The 18,976-nt window shown below is 41.7% G+C and overlaps 1 protein-coding gene across 3 annotated transcripts in view; it reads left to right on the top strand.

Annotated features, from left to right (window-relative positions):
• The first annotated feature begins 571 nt into the window (after nucleotides 1-571).
• LOC111649908 (protein phosphatase 3 catalytic subunit alpha) overlaps nucleotides 572-18,976 on the top strand; it is a 62,117-nt gene continuing 43,712 nt past the window's right edge. For 2 of the 3 annotated variants that reach the window (XM_023399603.2, XM_023399604.2), the window contains exon 1: nucleotides 574-835. In XM_023399603.2, the coding sequence (XP_023255371.1) occupies nucleotides 775-835 (61 nt within the window). In that variant the 5' untranslated portion in view covers nucleotides 574-774. Of the gene's footprint in view, nucleotides 836-18,976 lie in introns of all 3 variants that reach the window. The other variant, XM_087172135.1, reaches the window with a different exon arrangement.

Consider the following 18,976-nt stretch of genomic DNA (forward strand, 5'->3'; position numbering starts at 1 on the left):
CTGGCACATTTACAGAAATGCTGATTAGGGTGCACTGTCCATATAAATAAAGAAATTAGATTAAGACTTTCCATTAACATATTTATCTTTTGTTTAATTAATTTTTTTTTCAAATCTTTATATTATTGTTATAATACATTTTTTGGCAGATAATAGGCTATACACTCTCAGTGTGGAGTGTTATTCCTTGGTCCAAATGTATTTTCAGTCAAAGCTAATTGTGTGCAGCGATCATTTTTGTGCTAGATTCAATATATATATATATAGTATAACAATATATATACTATATATATATATATATCATATATTCTTTGTGTTTTTTTTTAATATCTGTTAATTTTTTTTTTGGTGTGCATACCCAGCTACAGATGTATTATTAGTTTATTATAAGTAATTCATACAATTATTCACACCAGTCCTAACTGACACAAGAACACTCCTTTGATAAAGGGGATCGTACAGTCAAAGTGGCAGCCTGCCGCTCTCAACCAATAGGTGTGATCTGGGGGGCGGGTTCTTAGGGTTAGCATGTTTGACTGCACACTGCGCTCACACAACTTGATACAGAGTAACAGTAAATCAGACAGAGCAGCTCATACAGCACCAGCAGTGAAATTGTAACCCTGTTGCAAGTATTTTTGGCCGCTGATAGGACCGAGTGAGATCACTGCGGTCTATTTTCTCGGATAGACTCAAGAGTTGTTCGGCAAGAGCAACGCAGGGAGCGTTTTCAGTCTCATTTCTGCTATATCTCAATATTATATCACACTGGAAATGTCCGAAAACAAGCCGAATGATGAACCGAAGTTATCTACGACGGACAGGGTGGTGAAATGTAAGTGTAATTTTTCATGGCACACTAAAATGAGACGCTACCACAGCTCTCACCAGCAGAAGCAGACTTGAAGAATTCACGGTCGTAGCAGCAAGCCACAGCAGCAGTAGCAGCAGTAGCAGCAGCAGCAGCAACAACAGCAGCAGCAGCAGCAGCAGCAGCAGCAGCAGCAGCAGCAGCAGCAGCAGCAGCAGCAGCAGCAAATGTAGTCGAAAATTGTTTGCTGGCTATGGAGGAAGAAGGGTGTTAGCCGAGCTATGACAGCAGCAGTAAACTAGGAAGTGAGGGTAACTCCAGTTTGTGAACCAGAGCGAGAATTTAGCTAGAAATGTGTCACATTCCGCCTGCGAGGCATGATATAGCCGCTTGTCTGTATACACTCTCTTCCTTAGCTACGAATACACCCAGCAGTGTGACAGATGCATGGTCATTTCGATTCATATATACAGTGCACAGCTTTTACAGTATGCATGCAGATATTGCACAACCGTTGCATTCAACCCAAGGGCGAATTTCCCTCATTTTGCATGCATCACCAAGCATGGTTTTCCTAAGGCTTCTATTTTTTTCAGCATTGCATAATACTACTTGATGTCGCCTATGTTTTGTAATCTCATATTTGGGGGTGTTCATCGTGTGCTTTTAGTGTTCATGGCATATGGGCTGGTTCTCAGTGTTTTCTGTGTTTACAGGTCTGACATTCCACCTTTGCAGTCTACCATAAGAATGCAATAAAGATCATAATCGAGTCGACCTACCCATGAACACGGAATAGGGGCAATGTAGCCTGCCCAGTTGACATCTTATGTTGACTTACAAAGGCAGTTCTGCACTTAGGTTGCGGTATTAAGCCTATTTCTGTTTTTGAATATGAGTACTTTAGTGAAATCTCTCATGTTGGAAGACAAATGCAAAGTAGGATAAGAAGTAAAATGACAGAATGTGGTTTATTTGTGCTGGCTGATTTTGATCCAGCACTAGTTGCAACCATTATCCTCTCCAGCTCCACTACATCACAACAGGCATGTGCAGTGATCACAGTGTGCACAAGCACAGGAGGGAATTGTTGAGTAATTTTATTCAGGCTTAGTTGCTAGGGTTCAACCGGTTGAAATGATTAGATCATCGGTGACCATTAAACATTAGGATTTTGTTTAGGAAGCAGGAAAGGCAACGCTGCAGTGTTCAAAAGACCATGACTGGAATCATTGACTATACACTGTATTAAAGGCAAGCCTGATCTCTGCCTCGCTAAGCTGTATCGCAAATATAGTTCCACTTCATTGCTTTCTTAGGCTCAGCTACTGCCATTTGAAATGGAAAAATGTTTAATAAAAATGATTTCTCACAATTTATTTTCCACCACAAGTACAGAGCTAACCAGTTGTGTTGTGGCTATATGGCTACATTTTGCTCAGAAAATGGGGTTGAGTGTTGAAAGAGAGTCACAGCATGTCTTGGGTGCTTTTGTAATGAATATTTCAAGAGATCATCCCCCTACAGTCTCCACTAACTTGAAGGGTAATGAAAAATAGATATGACAAGTATGGGTTTTGAAGAGATCTCACAATATCATGGAGAGACTTGGTCGGTCATGTTATATGGATCTGAAGCTACTTTTCCATTTGGCACATGGCTGTTTTACGCTGAGGAGATGCCACCGCATTGCACATCTCAATACTGTACTTTCAGTCCCTCCCTGCTCTGCTCGGTGAAGGCCTGCTATGGTCTTAATCAGGTTAAAATGTATTGATTAGTCTTTAGTCAGGCTGCCAGGGAATCTGAGAGGCCAGTTTCTGGGGCTCGCTTCTAAACCTGATGCTGAGATCAACAAAGTTATTTAACTTATTATTCATTAATCAAGTTTGGAGAAGTCTGTGTTTTGGTAATGCATCAGTATTATGGCAACACAGACGCTGGCTGTGTACAAAGCACTGCTGGCTATATGTGTGAAGTAATTTGTTTTCAGCTGCCTAGTTTGCCCTGCTACAAGGTGTCAGGCCAACTTATCATAAGCACTTTGCATCCACCTGTTTTCAAAATGCATTATCATAATGCTCCTGCAAGCCACTGCCCCATATTAATCACTCATAAGAGTTTAATCTGCTGAGGCACGAAAAGTTGCATAATTTTCGTCATGTCATAAATGAACTGAAACGTATGAGTTTCTGATCAATAACCATTAAATGTAATGACCTCCATCACCTGTATGTTGGTCAATTGATAGTTGTTTGATGTTGATGTTATTGACCATTGCAGATGTTTTACATTAAGTTTTTAAAGGCTTACCTGGTTAAGTAGCAGTTAAATAAGGATTATGTTGTGACTCATGATAATCCTGATTATTTTGTTAGAGTTTGAGGTCATGGGTTTTTGCTACAATTATTAGCCATTTTGCTGTAGCTCATGGCTATTTTCATTATTTCCATTAAACTGTCGATTGATCTCATTGATCTAATTGATATAAAAATTTCCCACAGCCCATGAAGGAAACCAGAAAATATTTACTTTACAGAACCTAAAATCTGTAGAATTTATTTATTTTTTATTTTTTTTACTCAACCAGCGAGTTGCTAATTCATTTTCTGTTGACAGACTAATCGACTCATGAGCTAATGATTTTGTAGCTCAGATTAGCCATGATTTTGTCACATTTATTGGTTTGTATACTGCAGAGTTTTGAATATATAAATATAGCCACTAAACAGTATATTGACTGGAAACAAAATCTTCTTCTACAGTTATGTTGTATGATAGTTAATACTAGTGCTACGCTCAGTTAAATATAAAATAAATTGTTAGTAATATGGTTGTTATGGTGCACTCATGACAACCACTGCTCTCCAAAGCAAAACGAGCTCAGTAATGGTGTTTTTCCATCACCATGTGAGAAGCAGGGCCTCCTAACCCCCGATGGTGTGCTGGGTCCTTCTCTTTGAGTAGGGATGGATAACATCTGACATTTGACTTTTTAGGAGAGGCCCCAATGCTCAGACATGCGTGGGTTGGAGACATGGTGGTGGTGACAGCGGCGCAATGCCAGCCACTGATCCCAGCTGGATAGCCGAGTCATTTATAGAACAGAACATTAAGTAATGCCACATACTTGATCTTCGCCTTACGTGTGATCACCTGCATATGGTTCAGCTTCATGTTCACAAGCCGACATGTGTGCCATCGTGGTTTTTTTGTCTTATCAGGTGTAAACATCGTGTAATACACAGATATAAAATTACCCTTTTTCGTCAAGATGATGTCATTCAGAGTAATATTTATTTTCCTCTATGGCATTTATAAACTTTGTCATTAGCTTTATTTGCCTGGGAATAAGATTGCAATGGGAAAGTCAAGTGACTCAAAGTAACTGCTGAGGCCTTTTGAGATTTTAGTTCCTTCGGCAGTCTGCAGGGTCTGTAATTTGTGATTTAAAAAACTAAACTAAATTTCAGTAGAAAAAGTCTGCCATATCTTTCTGAAGTCAGAAGTCCCTTGGTGTTAGTAAAACTGCGGAAATCAAATTGTCAATAACTTCATCCTGAGTTTGTTTTTGGCACATACTGTAATTTCTTCTTCTGCTAGACAGTCAATTCTAATAAAGAGTGAATAGTGATGTAGGTTTGCCGCTCTGTGGGATAGATAGTGGCAAACTAGATGACGTCAAACTGTCTTTATGCATTTAGGTTTACAGTTTTCTTGGGTGGCTGTGATGTACATTGGCCAGCTGCCTCAAAATGTTAACATTTTTCTGAGGATATGAAAATACTGAACAAAGCTATTTATTCAGTCAATGAGGGTGTTTTTCTTCTAATGGATAGAATTGATCTCTGGAAGAGTTGAGTGAGAATTTGATCCATTCCTTGCAGATACTCAGCATTTCTTACTTACTCTGCAGATGGAAAAGTGAGGCACTGAGTACAGCCACTTTCGTTTATCATTATTAGGGTTGAAATAAATGGGGTCCTTGTTTTAAATATGCAGTTACACTACAGGTGAAGATGAGTCTCGGGGTGGGGGGCGGAGTCATCCACTCACACAGGTCAACCTCGAAATGTCATGTACAGCACAAATGATGAGTGACAAGAAGATAACCAAACAAGCGATCAAAGCCTGTCCTGCAGCTGCTTGGCTAGTCTTCTGTGACTTGTGACTTGTTATGGTGGTTTTTGATAACAATGTATTTCATCATGACATAATAAGGAAAACCTGAGCTATCTGTGTTGTGATGCTCAGATACACAGTCTGTGGTATTCTGAACCTGAGTATGTGCACCTTTACCTCTAATTAAAGAGGAATTAGGCTCTGTTGTGGATTTAGGGCACAGCAAAGCGGTGGATTTGGACAGATTAAGCTCCATATAGGGGGATAAAGGCGGCTCTGCTCAGAGGTTGTAATCTGACTCCATGCATTAGCTGCTGCCCTTGCTAATTCATGTGAACAAATGGATGTTGGGTCTTGATAAAGCAATTGGGGAGAAAAACTGTTTACCTACCTTGGCATTTATAGATTGTTGCTAAACCTATGAGTACAGTTGGGGGATTTGCAGGCCTTTGAACTCACAGTGTTGATACATTTGAGTCAGTAGTTTTGTAGTCTATATGTTGATGGCAGGCGTTTTTCTGTGGCTTCATACTGTTATGGCTCTTCATAAGGTGCCTTACATGCACCACATCTTCAACCACCAAAATACCATTTTGCAAAGAACTAAACAGAAAAAAATTCCACTCTTGATTGCCTCTACCCACAGTGGCATCCATGAGCCAGAGATCATAATGTTGCACGATTGCATTTGGTAAAAATCAGCCTCCATATAAACAAATCCTCAGCATTTCTCATTTCATGTCTGGCAGACACCAACACATGGTGCTTTTGAGAGCTACAGAGGCTAACAAAAGCCATTTGGAGCAGAGACTAGAGTCGTGTGTCATTAGATCCCTCTTTGGATCTGGTTGCAGCACAGTCACAAATCAATCAATACAGTGTCTACAACACATGTAGCTACACATTGCGGACCCAGTATGGTGAGTGTGGGGGGAGGAGAGGCTCACCTACTGAACTGGGAGCAACTGGATTGCTGGGTTATATTAGAGGCCGGTAGAGTAGTAAATCTGCTTTCTTTCCTCAGCTCCCACTCAGAGGGCAGAGCATAGACAGGCAGTGAAGAAATGGGACTTTGTGGGGGGACATTAAGAGTGTACTTATGTACACCCTCATGCACATACATGCACATTAGCTACAACATGGGTCAACTTTAGTTAATTGAGAAAGCAGATTTTCCTCAGAATTCAGAGATGGAAAACCATCTGTCATGGGCCCAGGTTGTTGCTTAATGCTGTTCAGCAAAATGGAGAGCAAATGCTTTGTCAAGGGCTGTGAATCACTGGCTTAACAGAGACTCAATTCAATTAACAACTCAGATTATTATTTGAGTCAGGAGTGATTTGTGTGTGGGGTTTTTTTTTGTTTTACATGATTTCACTTTGTAAATTACAGTCTGATTTAAAAACTCTGAGCTAAAATTTTGAATCTGTTAAACAAATATGCACAGTAAAACAAGCGAAATTAAAAAGACTCATATTATACTGCAAGAGAAAACATGTCTCATTTAGCCACAAATTGGTTAACAGTCCACAAGGCTCCAACAGTTTTCCCCTTAAAACTGTGTTGTGCTGAAACACACCTTTTATATGTATCTTCATGTAGTTTGATCTAAATAAAAAAAGTGAACAAATTAATTTTCTACCAATTACTAAATACTTTTATGAAGTTGATTCAAACCATCTCACTTCAGTCTCAACAGGACTAATAATGCGGTAATAGTAACATTAGCAGTGGTAGTGACAGTACAGATATCAACTTCTTAATACTTGTCAGGGGAGGTAGTGTGTGTGGGAGTAGGCAGGTTGGTGAGTGAAAGCGAATGAAAGTGGCTGAGGGGAGCCATGGATGAGCATGTGGGCATGAAAGCAGGTTTTAGACAGACTACCTCTTCAGATAGGCTGTATTATTTCACTGGATCCCACAGTTTTGACTACGATGCAAGGGCATACGTCCATGGAAATAAATTTTGTAAAAGATATAATGGCAGTTTTTCTTTTTACTTCAAAACCATCATCAGGAGCAGGCAAAGGCAACAAGGAAATGACAGCTAATAAATACCAGATATGCCAGCTGATTGCTCAGTTGCATTAATTAGGCTGATGTTGTCACAGGCACATGCTGTTTGTGACTTTGTGTTGATTTATTTCATATGTATGATTGCTGAAGTCACAACGATTAATTCTTTTTTTTCCTCTAGCAGATTGATGCAGTTGAATCTGCATAATTTCTCATAAATGCTTCAATGTAAAAAATGAATCCTTGCACCCCTTTGTCATTAGCAAAAGTATTGCAGTCTCTTTACATTTCGATTTACCTGAATATTTATTTAACCCCAGCCCACAGGTTTGCACATACAGCGACCTCGACTGCCACGATCCCAATCAGAAACCATTTTAGTAACACTGAATAATGTTTTGTGTCTCAGAATTAAAGATCTCCACAGTAATGTGTTTATCTAGGACAAACCTCCTCTGTGTGAACCGGCAGTATTTTGGCCTCAGTTTTCCTCACACCCTGTTGTACTTGCCTTTATTAGAAGGGGGAGGTTCCTTGTAGTCAAAACATACCTGCATGCTAAATGGGAGACTTGTCTTCATGAAGTGGGACAAGCCTCTGCATGCTGCTGTGTGACAGATGCAAACACAGACGCGCACTCCTGTGTTGTGCCAGGCGGTCGTTTGTACTTAAATATGGGTGAAAGGAGTAAAGCCATCTGCGGGCTGCCTGTAAATGGTAGATTAGTAAGCAGAGAAAAGTCAGTGCAGGGGGAGGGGTGTTGTAAATCTTGGGTCGGCTCATCCACTCAGTGCATGTTTGGAGGGGAGGAGGGGGGGATGTGGTAATGGTAACAGTCTAGTCAAGATTGCCTCTTCTGTGCTATCATGTAGGCATGGGTACTTGTTGACACATACACACACACACACACACACACACATTGCAGCTGATGCAAATGCAGCTTGCTTCCTATGAAGAACTGATGAATATGCTAATTTCATCTCCAGCACATGGGCATGTATGTTAGGGAACATGCAAAAAATACAAGCAATATACAACCTATATACAACAACTTTATCTGACATTAAAACTTGTTGTTATGATGTTCTCACTGTAGCTTTTTATATTAGCACACCTCAAACAGGGATAGTGACTGAGGTTTACCGAATGACTCCAGAATGCAAATGGGCTTTTAAACTATTGCATCTATTGTAGCGAATCCTGGGCATGACAGTTAGTGAGGCCTAATCTTCTCTATGTGGTCCAGTCATGACTGTAGACTTGTATTCCCCCCCCCCCCAGGGTTTGTTTGATAAAGCAAATCAAGTGCACAACAGGATTTCTCCGATCTGTCTTCAGGGTGTAGCGCTGCATTCCACTGCAGTTTTATTTTGGAGGGACTTTGGTTTGGCCAATCACTGAAGCATAGGCACCAGGAACGGCATCAGCCAACATGGCATCAGCACTGTGCATTCACACAAGTTGCCCACTGGTTCCTGGCCAGTGACAGACTTCAGGCCTTAACTTGCAGTTTGACATATTTCAGGGCATTTTCAGCACTGTTCACTATGAACTAGGGGACCCTGGAAGTGAAGAATGTGTGGGGCGCATATTGAATGTCATGTGTACCAGTTGTTTGCTGCGCTATGAAACAGTGTGGTGTAGTATTTACCCCCACTCCCTCACCTTTTTATTTACCACTTCATCATTTCAGCTGCAGCTGGAGAAATGAATCTACTGCTGCACAGGTTTTATCAGATGAAAAAAGAGAGACTGTCGTATACACAGTTCCTTTTAATTAACAGACCAATCAATACTCTTAATCATGTGTTATGGATAAACTTCATTAAAGCCTTGACTAATAGTGGGGACAAGAATAATAATTGAGCCACTTTTACTTTTTTTATTATGGCTGTGTTGGGTAAAGTGATTTAGTTCTTTTAGGACATTTAGAAAATAAACACATAAATAAATTTTCAGTCTCTGGTGCAAAGCAAAGACTCAGGGTTTGCATGGAGCTTTTTAAAGTAAGGACTTTTTTATTTTATTTCTCAGCTCCATTAAGCAAATGAACAAAAATTTGCTTAATGGAGATAAAGCCCTAATTACAGATGGGTAAATAAGCGCGTTATATGCCGTGTTGTTTTTCCTCTGTTCATTCACTGTTGAGTCTGCAGCGTGAAATCACAACCCCTGGGGGACTTTTCCTTTCTTTCAGGTGTTGTTAGCTAACTAGCTGAAGTACCCAGTGTGGACGAGAGAGAAACTCCAGCTATACAAATACAGCTGGAGGTGAGGCGAGGCCCCAAGGTTTATTTACACTGATTCGCACGCGTTAATTATAGACCACCTGGCTGAAAATTAACCCTCTTATTCCATGTGGTGGTGTCTGCTTATCTTACTCTGCCATAGGGAAAAAAAACCTTTCATTGGATGTCAGCTTGTTCTATAATTGACCTGACAGGATGTTGTTTTGTGAGATTGGCATTTGTGTGACAGGACATGACAGTATGTCCTGATGATGGCTGACATGCTTCTCATCCACATATTTATTATTTATTCTTTGTTTTTCATTCATTTTGATGTCAGAACTTCATTTAAAAATGAATACTTGAAAGCTATCAAGCTTATAAGCTGATTTTATATGAATTTATTGTTTACTGCTGTTTTATTTTGGCCAGTGGATATAAACTGCTTATGAGTCTCCAAAAATGTCCAATGAGACAACCAGGCAAAGAGGGGTTAAGTTTACCCCACAGCTAATGATGGCAGGCCACTCAGTCACTCCCGCCCACGTGGAGAGGAGAGGGAGGAGGACCGCTGCCTGGCCCACTTACTCAAAACACACTCTGCAGAGGCTGACCAGATCCAGAGTCGTGAGTGAGATGTGTGTGTGTTAGTAGGGGGGTAGGGGGTAGACATACTGTAGTGGTGGCATGTATTTGTTACCCTGCCCTTGCTGTTTTTGTCGGTTGAATTGTGCTCCAGGGTCAACTCAAAAAGGACCATTAGGTGAAATTTCATTACTAGCTGCTGGCTCTTAGCAATCAATTTTCTGTGGGAATATTCTGCTAGTAATTTCAAGGTCAATTTATCTTGTTTAAAGTTAGATTTAATTTTCACTAGAGTATGTCCACAATAGACTGTAGCTTGCCAGCAACACAATGCAGAACAGACAGTCATGACCCCCTGGAAGTAAAGCCGACTTGGAGTTGGCCTTCACCGTTGCCAGGCCTAGACGAGCGTGATCATAGTGCAAGCTGATATCTCGTCAGTCTGAGCTCACAGTGTGCCTCCGTTAGCCAGATTGTGGAGAGGTTAGTGTGTCCCATTGGTCAGATTGATTTTGTGTCTGTCCAAACACCGCCGGGGAGCCATACATTACGATGACCAATCATTTAAGCTTTAATGCCGCACCGCTCCCTATCGGACCATTAGGAGTAGAGGGAGGGCATATGAACCTCTGTATCTTTTTGCTGTCAAGTGGGCCTGCTGCTTATGAATGGTTGCATTTTGCTTTATTGATTGCATGCAGAGAGATCCTGTTTCTCAGTAGACTGTGGCTGATGCACTAGTCAGCTGTCATTGTTGTGCATGTTCATACATGCATACGTGTTTTCATATTTGTGCGGTGAGGACTCTAAAGAGTGTCAAACTGAAGGAAGTAGTAGGAGCCTCCCATTCCTGGTTTTAGTTTTTGTTTGTGTTAAACTTACTGAAAACGGAATCACAAAACCGTGGGAGACATGTTGTTTCAACAAGATAATCTCGACTCTGTGTGAACTCCTGAGGCCGAGATGTGATCCATTGTTGGTAATTAATGCCGTTGTCACACCCCAGTCCTACACACACATGCTCACTAGCTGTCTGTCATGTTCTTTGGCAGCTTGTTCGTTGTTTTGCTATATCATGCAAGCCTTTAATGGTGGCTCAGCTCTCACAGAAACTGGCAAGGTTGTTGAGTGACACAGAAGCCCACTGGTGCACAGTTACTGCTGTGAACACAAGTTTGGGTATGTCCATGTCTGTGACACACAGTCTCAAGAATACTAAAGAGTACAATGTCTCTGACAGCTTTTCTAGCAAAACTCAACAGTTATGTCAGACAGCACTGTATTTTTTTCTGTCCTGTAAAAAAAGTGAGACATACTGTACGAGACCGATTTTTTGTTTTTCACTGGCTCAACTATTTTCTGTCTCTTTGTCATGTATTCCAGCCACCCTCCAACAGCATATTTCTTGTCTTTTTCCTTTCTTAATTTTTTCACTGTGGTTGTGCCATCCCTGCTTTCAACCATAACTACAATGCTTCCACTAGGCCACCATCTGCCGTTCATTCAGTCCTTCTTTCATTCTCTTTTGCACATTCGCTTGCTCACGCTGCTGCTCAACTGTGTCAGGCCCATGTTGTAAGACCAAAACCCCCATAATGCTTCAGGCCCATCTCCCTGTATAGACCGTAATCCGATCCCCCTGGAGGAATGTGGCAAGCCTTGGGGACGGCCAAATCGAGGTACAAATCAGCCGGTCGGCCGGCAGATAGTGTATCTCCAAGTGATTTTAAGCCAGCACTCCAGCAGCAATTTAGCTTTTTCCTCCACCAGGCAAGATCCATGGTTATTTTCTCAAAAGCTGCATGACAGTAACGTTGTCAGACAATGGCTGTAAGCTGCATTAAACATTCTTTGAGGACTGTCTGTTTTGTAGCTGGCAGTTAAGAGGGCAGGGACTTCTTTTCAACCTAACAGATGGTGTATACAGTGCAGAGCTATGCAGTTCCACAGTATTAGGCTGTGCAGTACTGCTGCTGAAAGTAAATATAGTGTGTGTTTGACGGCCAGCTAACTTTAATGCTCTTTGTAACCACTGCCAGGGTATATGGCAGTGTTTGATTTTGTGCGTCTTTGTGTGCCTTAGGTGAAGAAAATGGTTCCTTTAAAAATTTCTTCAGTCCTGTGTATTTGCTGCTGGTGTCAAAGCATTGCAATTATCGAACCTTTATGTTGCAGGAATGCTCTGCTGAGGAACATACCGAGTGGAAATGTTTATGAAAGTTTCCCAAAGTAGAGAATTTGAGAAAAACTTACCCACTGTATCTGGTTTGAAAATGTGAAAAAATACAGCTGAGGAAGTGCACGAGAAGAGTCTGGGAGTCCAGACTCCCTTCAGTCAGTCAAGCTGTCAAGTGTCCCTTTCTGAGTCCTGATTTTACTCACTGACCTGATCCTCAAGGACACATGACCCCTGGAGCAGGCCGGTTTGGCACTTGAGGATCAGGGGCATGACCTAGGCAGCCTGCTACTGCTTGACCCACACTACCCAGTAGCACCTAGAGTTTAGTAAAGGCTCTGGTCCTTACACAGGCTACAGCCACACTAATATCTTTTCAATTTAAAACGAACTCCGTTCAGACGAGCATTTTGGCTCTGTATCACAAATAATCTCTGTCCATATTAACACTCCTGAAAACACATATCACATGACCATTCAGTTTGATGCCGTTTCTCCCTCACAGGTGTCACTTGACAGGAGCGTGACAAATCAAGGAAGGATACGATATGACTGATGAGACGTAATCAGGAAGTGAACGTGGGTGTTTTGCATCATGGTTTCCAAAAGTCTCTGTTTCTGCCTGTCTAGACTAAAATGCGACGCTGGAGTTTTCAAAGCAGCAGAAGTCTCTGTTTTAGGGGCTTAAAAACTCTGGCGTAGTATGGATGACAGACCTAAACGTAGCAAAAGTGATGCACTTTAAAACTATAACATGTTAGTGTGGTTGTAGCCCTAGGCTCCCCCTTTGACTGGACACTGACTGCAGAGATGGCTTTTGAATGTGATGCTTTAACTGCCTTTAATCTCACGGCGGCTAGTAAAGCCTGCACAGATGGTGCCTTCAGCATAATACTCCGCTAGTGAATTTTGAAAGTGCTTTCTGTGCAATATAGAGGTCAGGCTGGCAGCAGAGAAGGATGATTTACTTTACAGTCACTTTTAGCTCAGAAGGGTTGCATAATAGCAGCTACTTCAGGGGCTCCTCCTGATATATAGAGCTCCTTCGGGGGGGCTGGGAATGGCGAGACAAGATGTGTGTGTGTGTGTGTGTGTGTGTGTGTGTGTGTGTGTGTGTGTGTGTGTGTGTGTGTGTGGTTGGTGTAGAGTTATATCCCTTGCTGACTCAGAATTCCTTTGGTCTATAGAGAAGTAATTCTTTTCTTGCCCTCCCTCCCTCCTATCCCAGCCCGTGCAGTTTTTTTGCTTTTCTTTCTTGGCAGTCAGGTACCCCTGCTGGCAGGAGAACCCACCACACCCGCGCAGCCGTGGCCTAGATACAGAGATGGGCTTGAGAGGTGGGCGTGGGCAGGGGGAAAAAGGAAGCAATGGCAAAGGAAGGGGACTCTTAGGGGCCTTGTTGTCTTGGCAAGAGGGAGGAGGAGGTGGCTGGCTGCGCCATCCCATTGCCTCACCACCTGTCCTCTGAAAAATCACAGTCAGTCTGCCAGAAATGAAAACTCAACCATGGATCTCTTGGACACAAACACTTGATACCCGAAAGATGCTTGTTACAATATTAGATGTGTCTTTTTATACTTCAATCAGAATCCTTCAGTACTTTTTGGGATGAAATATTTTAGCTCTATTTATGTATTTATTTATCCAGAAAATATATTAAAGTTTGCTTGCCATTTCTGACCCTGCCTTGTCCTTTTGACATGGCATGGAGGAATGCCATTTCACATATGTGATGAGGCTATTCTTGTATGATTGGGAGGGTTTACCCCACTCCACAGATGATTGCGATAGTGGCTGTGTGGTATTCACTTTCAAGTTGAGCAGGTAACCTTCTCAGTGCAGAGTAGTATGGGAAGGGGATGGGGGTTAATTAATGATGAGGAATGTTATCTACAGTTCAGTCTGTGTTTTATTTGGGTCAGCCTCAGGTCTGGTATGCTCCGTTTACCAAGTGTGGGTGCAAATACAGACTGGCCTCATCCCCTCTGTACGCGTCTAGTAATTGCATTCTAGAAATGCCAACATCTCAGCTGCCAACGAGCCCTCCTTGGGAGGTGCGATCACGCCTGTTGAGGCATATTATCTCAGAGGCAAGCTGTGAATGAGTACAGAAAACACTGAAGTCAGTCGGAGTTTCTGGAACGAAACAACATATTTCTATTGATTTACATACCATATTGTAACGTATTAGATGATATTATATCCAAATAGGTTGCGGGATCCCCTAATCAGCCTGCCATATTCACAATATTCAAGGTAATGCTATGTGGTCTTGCATTGCATGTGTTCTGCAAGCTGAATTGTTCTCCTTAGAGGTTTTATGAATTGAAATACTTAAAAAGAAAAGGAAAAGCTACAATATGGCTATTAACAGTTGACTGTAGCAACATTGAAAAAAATTATTTCAGGTGCAAAATATAGAAGTAATTTGCTTACAGATCTGACGTTGTCTGAGCAACCAACATTTTAAAGCACTTCTGCAAAAGTTGCTACAAAGTTGTCCAGTGTAATAGTTGAAGCATGCTGTGTTATATTTTTACTTGTCTGTCATTGTATCATTATGGTATTGGGTTTCGCATGTTTAACTTAGTAGTAAAGCTTTTGAAGTCAAACCTCTGGTTTTGTCACAACTGCCACCCCAGCTGAACTGCACACAGCAGATCTGTATCATGTCCAGCCGCCCATATGCATGTCACTGCACACTCATGGAGCAAGCCACCAACAAGAACGCTTTGTAAAGTGGCTGCCTGGGCGCCGGTGGAGCTCTTCAGGGTTAGTGGGGACATATGTTCTCGATAGACCTGTGTTGTCAGTCCTTCCCAATGCAAGCGCCAGTTGACAGCATGATGGAGAGTGGCGGCGGACTCGCACAAAGGTGGTCCTTTGCATGTGCAGGGCCAGGTTTTTGCCCAGATTGGAATCCAAACACACCCACCAATTTCTCCTCAGCTCCCTGCCCAACCAGTTAAATATTTAGCGTCACGTCATCTTGCACTTGATGACAGCTCATAGAATAAAGCCAACAGCCAGTTGACCTCGAACATACATGTTCTGCACTTATATACGTTGCCTTACTTTCAGCAAGCTGACACCTATGTCTTGCTTGGAGACTTTAGCTGACTGTCTGTTTGTTGTGTGGCGGCCCTAAAATGACAAGTGAAGAAAACAGCATGTTGTATTTATGTTGTATTTGTCATGAAAGCAGGCTTAAAGGTGTAGTACTTAACCCTGGGGAATAGGCAGGTAAGTGTTGCTATGAAGCTGTCTGGCTGTTATGTGCCACAGGTTCCATTTGTGGGAATAGCTTGCATACAGCCGAGCATGCACCCGTAGCACCCTGTCTTCCAGATCCTTTCAGCCTCCTCCATTGTTCCGTCTCTGCTATGCTCTAAAGCTGATTACAGCGCCTTCTCTAATGAAAGCTAATCCTGTGTCACGGCATTGTGGAGAGGGAGGAGGGGGGCAGGCCTCAGCACGGCAAAGCTAGCAGGGAATGTCTTCTTCAGGGCCTGTCAGAGTGGCTTTCAGAGGAAATGCCAGAGAGTGTTAACGTCTCCGCAAACCTGGAAATCTGCGAGGTGTTTTACATTGAGGCTGAGATGTTTTTTTTGTGCCGGCCTGTTGGCCCTTAACACCTTACACACAGTGCTGCCCAAACTCGTAATGGCCTGTGATTATTCACTTTAACTATGTTCAGTCCAGTCGTTCATCATAGCTTCCGAGTAGCTGTAACTGACTTGTCTAACTGACTCCAGTGTTGGCATCTTGAGTTTACTGTTATATTACACTTCAGGTCTCTCTGACCTTCTGTCATCCCTTTAGCTGCACTGAAAAAGTGCATACAGTATCCATAGTGTAGGATCAGGCATTGGAAAAACATCAATAGCCAAAGACTAGGCGTCATACTTTTTAGGAAAAGCAGACCTGAAAGTCACACTCACACTTCTTGCTATTGTTTCCTTGCACTTCTGTTTCCGTGAAGCAAAATTGCAGTTCTATTTGCAACAACTGTGATTGACTAGATTATCTTCTAGAGCTGCATAAACAGTTTGATTTTGATGTGACAACATACAGAAATTTGTCGAAATTATAAAGACAAAAACTGAATGTCAGAAATGACGACAGTTTCTCTCCCCGTATTGCCGTCAATACCTCAGTTCAGGGCTCTTCCATTACAGAGTATCCAGTTGATACCAGCACTCTCTTTTTGCCAAATCTAAAATCTGTACACCTCACTGACTGCAGCCATTATTATGTAAGGTAACATGAGGCCAGGGATGGCTGTGGCGCTGAAAACTGATTTAGCTGTCTGACATGACAGTAAATGTAATTAATAACTGAAACACTGAATCTTAAATTGGCATTAATAAAGAAACTTTATTTAAAATTGATTAGTCACATCATGGCTGATGCCAGATCTGCTCAATAAGGTCAGAATTGTAGGATTGATGGATCGTTAGTTTTCAGCAGTTTGTGTTTATCATGATTTATGATTGTGTAGATTTGGAAAGTGCAGAGATAGAAAGAATTAACGTGATAAAGCATCCATACTCCTACTACTTTTTCCAGAACATTTGGGTCTTACATTGCTGTATAAAACAAAAGCCACACATGTCGTTGAGTGTCTTAAGGTCTATAATTTGCTGTAGTTGTGTGAGGATGGTAAATCTGCAGAGACATCCTATTAGTGGACTGTGAGACAGTTTTTGATGGATTGACAGGTGCTTGTTTTTCATCCTAACTCTTGATGCACTTTTATTACATTGACTGATTTTTCTCTGCCCCTGACTCATGCACCTCCCCCACTCCAGCTCCAAATCACTGTAGTCATTTGCCAGCCGTGATCCAGGTCCCTGGCGGCCTCTCTCTATGTCATTGATCGGCTGCTACATTGATGGCTCACCACACACCCAACCACTACCACTGGAAAACCAGTGCAGGGACATCCTTTAGAAAATGCCCGTACACCCCCACCACATCATCCGCCGCCTACTCCCATCATCCACCGCCTACTCCCATCTGGTCATCCTTACATGCATACATACATTCATCAGCTCACCCACTACAGCCTCCCACGCCTCAACCCTAACCTTACTAATTAATCAGGGACTTAGCCAGAGTGCTGCCTGAGCAGCGGTGCATTTTGATCACCTGCTGCTGCCAACACTTTCTACAATTCTCATCAAAAATCTGTTGAGCCAACAGCAGGATTAACGTTTGCTTGTCACTCAGTCTCACATTGCTGTCGCCAAGGTCTCTGAAACACTGCTATGGGCTATTTTCTGTCAGAGCTTGATGGACTTTGATAACCCTGACAGCCATGGCTGGATGGATCCAGGTTTTGGGTGTGTTGTTGCCTTGTTTAGTATACAACCTGTCTATCTTGATAATGAGGATCCCGAGATAACTGTCATTGATGGGATCCTCTGTGCAGACAGCCATACATGTTATTGCAGTGAACAGCTGTCTGATGCACTATCACACTCCTGTTGTTTGTGTTTCACCACAGTCTGCTAATGTATTAGTTTTTAGGCATGTGACAGTGGACTATGTATGATAAGGCTTCTGCTCAGATTTCCAACCTTGGATCGAGTCATTGCAGAACGTGACATGCTGCTGGCGACTAATTTTTAAGCCAATATTTTGATGGATGAAAGATTTAGACTGAGAATCTACAGCACTGTTTCCCTGGCAACCCCTTTTACTCACTTTAATCTAATATCTCTCCTGTTTGTCGATGCAATGTAAAAGTATATCTCTGCAGCAGATGATGACGGTCAACAACTCTTTAAAGTACAGTAGTATGGTAGCATTAATGGTAGCATTAAATCAAAGTTATGGTTATTAGAGCTACAATTAATTATGAGATTGACCACAGGCCATAGACTGAAGTAATGAAAATGATTTCAAAGCTTGCAATTTGTACATGCAATAGGCTACAATTTAATATTTGTAGGGTTTCTTATTTGGGAATAGTTTAGGATAATGTTTTTTGAAAAGTTATGAAAAATGATCAGAATTGCTTTGTTTGTCAGACTTCATTGTTTGTAGAAAGGAATGAGTATCTGCAAATTGAGAATTATAGAGTATGAATCTGCAGAAACAGTGTGTTGTTCCGCAGTTTTTCGGGTCAAAGATAACAGTGTTGTGCCAAACATGAATTATATAAAATATAAAAGTGCTCTATTTAGATTGTTATTTATCTGACAAATTTCTGAGTATATTTTTCAGTGCATTACACATCACCATTTGTGCTCCATGTAGCCAAAACTGACTGAGCAAACAGTGCTGAAACAACATCCAGTGCTTCACAATTATATAAGGATAGTGCTGCAAACAAGGGCACATAGAATGAGTGATTTAACTTTAACGCTACTAATTTAATGAAATCAATCCAGTAGTTTGAGGGCATCTGCAGTATATACTAATACAGAGTCTGGGTGCTTTTTCCTTCCTGACTGGACTAACCACAACAACATGTAACTTCCATTCCTGCTGCTACAGTATATTGAACTGGCTTGCTACTAATTTGAGGAAATTAATTGAGTAATTTGAAGGCACAATCTAGTAATTTTAGGGCATGAATTATTAATTACAGGGAGTAAATTAAGTCTTACAAGAGCACAAGTTATTCAAGGGAGCGATTGATAATTTGTGGGCACAAATGATTAAATGTGTTACCTTTAATACCTGCTGGGCTCTGTAGGATTACATGTCTTTGTGGCACGATATCTGTCTTTGATACAGGCGCCCACAGTCTTTATTGACAGTTCTTCTCAGTCCCTGTTTGCATTTTTATTTCCTCTGATGCAGCCAAGAGCCCTTTTTCTTATTTTCACCTTTTCTCTTTCCGTCTCTGTCTGTTTGTCACTGAGAAGGTGAGTGTGGTTGGCTCTGCTCTCCTTCCTGCCTAAACCACAGAGGTACCCACTTCATTCCCACACTGTGCACAAGTATAATTGGCAGACTCAAAAGCACTGAGCTTCAAAGCTACACTCTGCTAAGCGTTTCGTTCAGGGCCGGCTTCTTCTATCCCTG

Source organism: Seriola lalandi, unplaced genomic scaffold (assembly GCF_002814215.2).
Source record: "Seriola lalandi dorsalis isolate HSWRI2012SDOR001 ecotype SW California unplaced genomic scaffold, Sedor1 jcf7180002052086, whole genome shotgun sequence".
NCBI classification, from domain to species: Eukaryota; Metazoa; Chordata; class Actinopteri; order Carangiformes; family Carangidae; genus Seriola; species Seriola lalandi.